Source organism: Neomonachus schauinslandi, chromosome 4 (genome assembly GCF_002201575.2).
Source record: "Neomonachus schauinslandi chromosome 4, ASM220157v2, whole genome shotgun sequence".
NCBI lineage: Eukaryota > Metazoa > Chordata > Mammalia > Carnivora > Phocidae > Neomonachus > Neomonachus schauinslandi.
Window position 1 is genome coordinate 78,295,254 of NC_058406.1, and position 8,902 is coordinate 78,304,155.

The 8,902-nt window shown below is 42.1% G+C and overlaps 1 protein-coding gene across 1 annotated transcript; it reads left to right on the top strand.

Annotated features, from left to right (window-relative positions):
• Nucleotides 1-3,605: 3,605 nt before the first annotated feature.
• LOC110580539 (ADP-ribosylation factor-like protein 6-interacting protein 1) lies at nucleotides 3,606-4,214 on the top strand. The gene has a single exon (XM_044914072.1). It carries the CDS (start codon nucleotides 3,609-3,611, stop codon nucleotides 4,212-4,214), a length of 606 nt encoding a protein of 201 aa, XP_044770007.1. The 5' UTR covers nucleotides 3,606-3,608.
• Nucleotides 4,215-8,902: the final 4,688 nt, after the last annotated feature.

Consider the following 8,902-nt stretch of genomic DNA (forward strand, 5'->3'; position numbering starts at 1 on the left):
CTTGGGCTTTTGAGTCTTCCAGGGAACTTCTGCAAATTGCCACTGACACAGTATTGAAAGCCTACCCAGGCAAACACCTTTGTACTATGGTGGGATTCTAGATGGACTTGGCTCTGACCCACAGCAAAGTTAGAGCCTGCAACACAGTCTCTCTCTGTAGGTGCCTGTCTTCCCCTAAGAGTGTTAAATGAGTATGCCAACTTACTCTGTTCAATGACCTCAGTGCCTGAAGAGAAAAACTTCCTCAGACCATCCACTCTATGGGACTGTAGAAGAACCTGCTGACCAAAGTGAATAGACTCAAAAATGTAAAGCCATTTTCAAATGAATGAGGTCAAAACAAACTATAATTTGAGTTCTTTTGCAAGACGTTAAGCCCCAAAGTAGTAACAATATCTTGAGAGTTAAAATATACAGAAGTTAGGACCCCTTCCAAATGGATGTACAGAGAAAAAGCTATAAAACCCTTGTTCTTTGGCATCTTTACCTTCAGTTTAAGGCAAATGAGATCCAGTCATCCTCTTGATTCACAGATTCCATCTTTGCAAATGTGCCTACTGGCTAAAATGTATCTGTTATCCCCAAATCAATACTCCTGGTCCTTCTGTGGTCATGAGAGACAGCAAAAAGTTGAAGCACTGAATGCACTCCCTTCTAGCTGCGGTCCGAGCAAGGCAGCCGAGTTTGAACAAGGGGACGTTCTACTTTCCATTCTTTCTACAAACATCCTTTTCACAGTCTATTTAGTGTCACATTTTTCAAGGTTTTTTTTTAAGGTTTTATTTATTAGAGAGAGAGAGAGTGCATGTGCACAAGCAGGGGTAGCAGGAGAGGGAGAAGCAGGCTCCCCACTGTGCAGAGAGCCCGATGCAGGACTCGATCCCAGGACCCTGGGGTCACGACCCAAGCTGAAGGTAGACGCTTAACCTACAGAACCACCAGGCGCCCCATGTTTTTCACGTTTTGGTGTCTTTTGTTGGTGATTTCATGGTTTAGAGTTACTCCCAAGCATGTGCTGACGTGCTGGCAGGAAGGGGCCCGATGGAGAGAGGACACGTGTTAGACAAGCTCCGGGCAGGCCTGAGTTACAGTGCTGTTGGTCGTGAGTTCAATGTTAATGAATCAACAGCATCTAATAAGGTGCCTTAAACAGAAACATACATAAAACAAGGTTATGTATTAATGGGCAGAGGAAACTGCTGTGACCAGAGGTTCGCGGGAATCTATGTTTCCACTAGGGATGATGGTTCAGTGTTTACTGATTCAGTGTTCACAGAAACTTTATGGAACATAACTAACACAAATAATGAGAATCGATTGTTTCATCAAGCTTATAACTGCCCTTTTAAGGGATTTGAACTCTTAGGGTCTCTCTTTGTTGCCAATTTCTGTTTACTCTCACTTATTGAGTATCGATTGTGTGGGGAACACTATGATAGTTCCTTAGAGGGTTGAAAAGTGACTACAGCTAATAACCTTGCCCTCCAGAAGCTTCTGGTCCAGCAGAGGAGAGAAGAATTTGGATTGACAGAGCCTAACAGCCTGAAGGAGGAATACTAATACCTGTTCAGGTGTTTACCATCACAGAATCATAAACTACAAGACTTTGAAAACAATGGCCCACTGCCTCCTTCAACACCTTTCTCACCTGGCTTCCAGGGCACCAAACCATCTCCCTGCCTCTCCTTATCCCCACATTCCCCTTACTGCTAAATGTCAGGGTGCCCCAGAACTCAATGCTTAGATCACATTCTTTTCTATCTACACTCACTTCCTTGGTCATATTATCTGCCTTTCTGATCTTAAATATTGACTAGACACAGATGGTACTTTCTGACCTCTAAATTCACATATCCACCTGCCTGCTTGTCTTCTCCATTTGAAAGTCCAAGGGGCATGTCAAAATTATCTCAAACTCCTGATACCAGATTCTGATCTCACCCCACTCTAACCCTCTCCTTCTCTAGTTTTCTTCGTGTCAGTAAATAGCCATTCCATCTGCAGCAGATTTTATTTTCCAAAAATCCCACAACAATATATTCACTCTCATATGCTCTTGCCATTCCCCCATGAAGAGATGGAGTCTATTTCCCTCTCTTCCACTTTTGGCAGAACTTTGTAACTGCCTGGATGCATACCAAGTGTGAGAAGTGCCATAAGACTCCCACGGTGATGTCAAAAGTTTGATACACAAAATACCAACAACATTTTTCACAGAACTAGACACATAATCCTAAGATTTGTATGGAATACAAAAGATCCCAAATAGCCAAATCAATCTTGAAAAATAAGAACAAACCTGGAGGTATTACAATCCCAGATTTCAATATATACTACAAAGCCATAGTAATCAAAACAATATGGTAATGGTGCAAAAATAGACACATAGATCAATAGAACAGAATAGAGAACCCAGAGATAAATCTACGATTATATGATCAACTAATCTTTGGCAAAGGAGGCAAGAATATGCACAGGAAGAAGATGGTCTCTTCAACAAATGGGGCTGGGAAAACTAGACAGCTACATGCAGAAGAATGAAACTGGACCACTTTCTTACACCATACACAAAAAACAAACTCAGAATGGATTAAAGGCCTAAATGTGAGGCCTGAAACCATAAAAATTCTAGATGAGAGCACAAGCAATAATTTCTCTGTTGCCATAACAACATTTTTCTAGATATGTCTCAAGAAGCAATGGAAACAAAAGCAAAAATAAACTATTGGGATTACATCAAAATAAAAGCTTCTGCATAACAAAGGAAACAATCAACAAAACTAAAAGCCCACTGAATGGAAGATGCTTGCAAATCACATATCTCAGTCACTTAGGGGTTAGTATCCAAACTATATAAAGAACTTACACAACTCAACACCAAAAAAACAAATAACCCAACTAAAAAATGGGCAGAAGACATGAACAGGCATTTCTCCAAAGAAGACATCCAGATGGCGAACAGACACATGAAAAGATGCTCAACATCACACATCATCAGGGAAATTCAGATCAAAGCCACAGTGAGAGATCACCTCACACCTGTCAGAATGGCTAAAATAAAAAAACCCAAGAAACAACAAGTCTTGGCAGGGATGTGGAGAAAAAGGAACCCTTGTGCACTGTTGGTGGGAATGCAAACTGGTGCAGCCACTGTGGAAGACAGTATGGAGGTTCCTCAAAAAATTAAAATTAGAACTACCCTATGATTTAGTAATTCCATTACTGGGTATTTACCCAAAGAATACAAGAACACTAATTCAAAAAGATGCATGTACCCCTATGTTTATTGCAGCATTATTTATAATATCCAAATTATGGAAGCAGCCCAAATATCTACAGATGAATGGATAAAGAAGAGGAGGTACATATATACAATGGAATATTATTCAACCATAAAAAGAATGAAATCTTGCCATTTGCAACAACATGGGTGGACCTAGAGAGTATAATGCTAAGTGAAATAAGTCAGTCAAGGACAAATACCATATGATTTTACTCATATGTGGAATTTAAGAAACAAAACAAGGCACGAGGGTCGCTGTGTGGGTCTCAGTGGAAAGCTTGTTTGGGGGGCGGCTTGCGCCAGCTAAGGCAGCACCTCCGGGACGATGGCAGAGGGAGAAAATCGCAGCACCAACCTGCTGGCTGCAGAGACTGCAAGTCTGGAAGAACAGCCTCAGGGATGGGGAGAAGTGATGCTGATGGCTGATAAAGTCCTCAGATGGGAAAGAGCCTGGTTTCCACCTGCCGTCATGGGTGTGGTTTCTTGGGTGTTTTTGACTATCTACTATCTGGATCCATCTGTTCTGTCCCGTGTTTCCTGTTTTGTTAGGTTTTTGTGCTTGGCTGACTACCTTGTTCCCATTCTAGCTCCTAGAATTTTTGGCTCCAGTAAATGGACCACTGAGCAACAGCAAAGATTCCATGAAATTTGTAACAATCTGGTAAAAACTCAACACAGAGCTGTGGGCTGGTGGAAACGCCTCTTTATTCTAAGGGAGGAAAAGCCTAAAATGTACTTCATGACCATGATCGTTTCTCTTGCTGTGGTTGCTTGGGTGGGACAGCAAGTCCAAAACTGGCTGCTCACCTACCTGATAGTGATTTTCTTACTGTTGTTTCCGGGATTAAACCAGCATGGAATCACTTTGAAGTACATTGGAATGGCCAAAAGGGAGATAAATAAGCTTCTCAAACAAAAAGAAAAAAAATGAATAATGCATCTGCTTTATTCGGTGTAATGAATGGCATATACATTGTCCTTGGGAACAGTTTCTATTACGCTGTCTGGATACTAAAATGTTACAGAAGTAGCTCTTTGCTCTCCCTCTTTCTGCCCTTAGTTGGTAGAAATTCAGACTTGCCAAGTAAGGCTTTATGCATAGGGTCTTCATGTGACATGTACCTGGATGCATTCTCATCAGTTGGCTTTATATGGACAACTCATTCGTGAGTATGACTTGTTTTGATTTTTCTCACCCAGGTTAATTGAATTCTTACTTTTAGGCAACTTCCTTTAAAATAATATAGTGGTGAGCTTCACCTTTTAGTACAGTTAACTGTGACTTTGGATCATTGTTCCAGTTGATCTTTGCTTGAGCTAGATCCAAGCTAGAGGTCTGTGGCTACAGGAAGCTGGTTCTACTGTCTGCTTCCACAATCTGCTTGAACTGCCTGGCTTCATGAATACAGAGACCAAGTTGACAAAGATGAAGAGACCAATTAAGATTCATTCCTCATGCTGTTTCTATACTGTGGGAGAAGAATCCTCTGGAATAAAATGAAACCAATTCCATGCCCTAGTATGTGTTGGTTTCTGCCTTGTGCAAAACTTAGTGATTTGTAAGAAACATTGATCTTCCCTCCCTAAAGGGGAATATGACAAGCTTCGAGCTCATCTCTCCTTGCTCTTAGACTTCAAGTTAGTTCCTTAGAGGTTTTTAAACAGCAGGCTTCCAGAAGTTTGTGTTTAGGATTTTTAGCATATTTTTAATTTCAGGTTTTCAGCTGACTACTACTATAGGTTAAGACTCAGGTCTATGACCTTCACTCCAACACCAGCCAATAAAAGGACAGAAGTCTTCCTATACTTAGTGTAAGATTCGTTTCAGTAGAAAATAATCTTAGCCTACTAAATTTTCGAGATCAGACTAAGCCTTGAAAGGTAAGCCTCAAGATTCTCATTTGAGGGTAACTGCTGGCTGCTCTGGTCCCCAGAGATTTGGCACAGGAGGTGGTGTTTATGCTGGCATCTGACTTTTTCCCTAGATCTCTCTCTCTCTCTCTCTCTCTCTCTGAAGAGTGCAAGGGCTGCTGGGGAGAGCAGACTTTTGGCGACGACAGATGGCCTCTGGTCTACAGAGATTTTGTAACTGCTTGGAAAGTGTCTTAGAATCATTCTCCCTCTCGGTAGCTAGAAATTTAGAATAGCTGGAATCTGTAAGAATGAACCTCTGAGGGCCGAAAATGTGACATTTGTGAACAGTTCTTAAACTCTGATTAATTAGCTGTAATATAGTTTTGTGAATTTATTACACTGATGCTGGATCTTGTGGTATATCTGTCCCTAAATAAGTATTGTCTTCTCACCTTCAATATTACTGTGAACAGTGGCACCCATTGTAGCAAATGTTTGATTTGGTTTTTTTAATGTTTCATATGAAAACTACAAACTACCTTGATTTTTACATGTGTTTCCTCATTGTAGATAAGCCTATCTTGCTATCTGGATTTTTTTGTGTATATGTGTTCTACCAATTAACTACTTTTGCAGTTTTAATCTTGTATTATTTCTTCTTTGTTTTGTGTAAAAGGGGAAAAATAGAAAGAGCTGGAATCCCTCCCCCTCAAAAAAAGAAACAAAACAAAAAAAGACAAAAATCTTTACTATAGTGGACAAGCTGGGGGTTATCATAGGGGAGGTGGGTGGGGGGATGGATGAAAATAGGTTTTGGGAATAAAGAGTACACTTATCATGATGAGCACTGAGTAATGTACAGAAGTGCTGAACCACTATATTGTACACCTGACGCTAATATAACAGTGTGTGTTAATTATACCAGAATTAAAATAAAAAAAAATACTTTTGAGGAAGAAGGAGTTTTGGTACAGGTTCTCCTTGGCTCTCTCTCTTTCTGAGGCCACTCACCATTGGAACCTTGGAACCAGCCACCATGGTGTGAAGAAGCCAAGCAGCCATGTGGAAAGGCCACATCTAGGTGACCCAACCTTAGCCAACAATCAGCATCAACCACCACATATATGAGTGAGCAAACCCTCAGATGAAGCTAGCTCCCAACAATGGAGCTGCCTTGCTAACATTGAGTGAGCAGAGAGGCAAGCTGTTTCCTCAGAGCCCTGCCCAAACGGCAGCTTTATGAGCAAAACAACTTGCTGTTGTTTGCACCACTAATTGTATGTATGTGGTGTAATGACTGGTTTTGCAGCAATAGAAACCTGAAACACTATTGGTAGCATTGCTCAGGCCTGAACCTTGGGGTCATCCTTGCCACCTCTCTTTCTCCCATCCCCCGCTCCCAATCTGTCAGGAAATGCTCACAAAACATACCCAGGATCTGAGCTCTTCCCGCACCTTCATTGCTGCCAATCTTTCGCCAACTGTTCCTCATAGGAGTTATTCCAGTAGCTTCCCACCTGGCCTCCCTGCTTCCACCCTTGCCCCTCTTCCATCTAATTCTCAACATAGCAGCCAAAGTGATCCTATTAAATACAAGTCAGATCACATGAACTCTAATCCAAAGCTCAAATGACTTCCCATGTCACTCTACAATTTCCTCCCACCTCCCACGAGCTTTCTGTCCTCCTTTCCTACTATTTTCAGTCCCCAGATCCACTGACCTCCCTCATGCTCCCCAGACACACAGGTCTGTCCCCAGCTGGGCCTTTGCACATGGTTCTCTCCCTTACTTCCCTCAAGGCTTTACTCACTGTCACCTTTTGCCTGAGGATGTCCCCAGCCACGTTATCCTCCCTCCCTGCTTCATTTTTCTCCACAGCCTGCCTTACCACTCACATCATTTTAATTATTTATCTGGCTTCTCACTTGCCATCCACCCTACCACCACCCACACACAGAGAGAGACCACAGAACACATAGTAGAGTGTTAGCTACATGACGACAGGGGTTTCTGTCTGTTTTACTCACTATTGCATCCCTAGTGTCTTAAACGGTACCTGGTTGGCACACTGAAGGCCACTGATAAACATAAATGGATGGGACTGAATAAATGGATGGGATTAAACGGATGGGATTAAATGCTCTGGTTGAAGTAATATCATCTAAGTAGCCCTGGGAAAATTTGAACCCAGTCTTTTGCTGTAGCTTTTATACCAAGTAAAACACTTTTAGCTACAATAATAGAATACCCAAATAAATCAATAAAGAAAATGTACTCTTATGAAATAAGATATCCTGAAGTGTTTCCAAAGTTGATTATTTCAGAAGCACAATGATGGTATCGAAGACCTAGATGTTTTCTCTATTTTCTCTTTACCACCTTTACATAATGTATGTTATGGACTGAATGTTTGTGCCCTTCCCCCAAAGTTCTTACGTTGAAACACTAACCCCCAATGCCACGGTATTTGGAAGTGAGGCTTTTGGGAGGTTATTGGGATTAGATTAGGTGGTGAGGGTGAGGCCCTCATATGGGATTAATGCCATTATAAAAAAGAGGAAGAGACACGGGGTCTTTCTTTCCATGTGTACGTACCAAGAAAAGACCATATGAAGACGACCAAAAAGAGAGCCCTCACCGAGAACCTGATCATGCTAGCACAATTTTGGATCTCTAGACTCCAGAACTGTGAGAAAGAAATATTGGTTGTGGGAGCCACCCAGGCTATGGTATCTGTTATGGCAGCTCGAGCACACTAGGACAGTGTGGCAGATTATATTTCCAAAAGATAGCCACTCCTATATATTTCTTCCACACCACATGCTCTTCATACAATGTGACTGATGCTCCTCCCATAAGAGGTGGGGTCTATGTTCTCTCCTCTCAGATCTAGGTAGGGGTCGTAGACTGTTGAACCCAATCAACAGAGTAAGGTGGAAGTGATTCTAGGTGATGCCAGATTACAGAAAGGACACAGCTTCCACTTGGCTTTCTCTTTCAGGATGCTTCCCTGGGAACCCTGACAACACGTTGTGAGGAAGCTCATGCCACATGGAGAAGCTGACATGGAGTGGAACTGAGCCCTCCCTCTAGCAGGCAGTACCAATTTGCCAGCCCATGTGAGTGCCATCTTGGAAGGGGGTCCTCCAGCTGCAGTCAAACCTTCAAATAATTACGCCTCCAGCCAACACGTTCTTGTTACCTTATGAGAAACTCCTAAACCAGAACCTTTCCCAAATTCCTAGCTCACAGAAACTATGGGAGATTTTTGTAGTTTTTAAGCCACTAAGTTTTGGGGTAATTTATTAGGGAGTATTTATGTGAACCAGATTGATGCCATCTTGGACAAATCCGCCATGATAACCCCTCTGTGACCTGAAGCCTTCTTTGAGCACACCCCCCCCCCACCACCACCACCATTCTTCCTTTTTGTTTAACCACACCCTTAAGTACACTCTTGGAGCATAACATCCTTGATCTGCACTGGAGATCTGACTGTGATTCTCAAACATTCTCCTCCTGGGTGGTCTCCCAGCCTCTAAGGCTATGAAAACAGGTCAAAGACAGATCTTACAGGAGGAGATTGCAGAGGTCTTCTCTTGCCACCACCCAAGACATGTAAGTCCCTTTAATAAATCATTTCTTGTCAAGCTGTACTTGTTAGCCTTATTCTTCAGTCTTATGGCCCCTTTGGCCTTTGGAAGTCATTTTGTATATACCTCCCTTTCATGGAGCGGTATTGGATAATTAATACACTCAAAATA

Bases quoted from the DNA above. Each gene is read 5' to 3' on its own strand.
- LOC110580539 (XM_044914072.1), top strand. From the start codon at position 3,609: ATGGCAGAGGGAGAAAATCGCAGCACCAACCTGCTGGCTGCAGAGACT.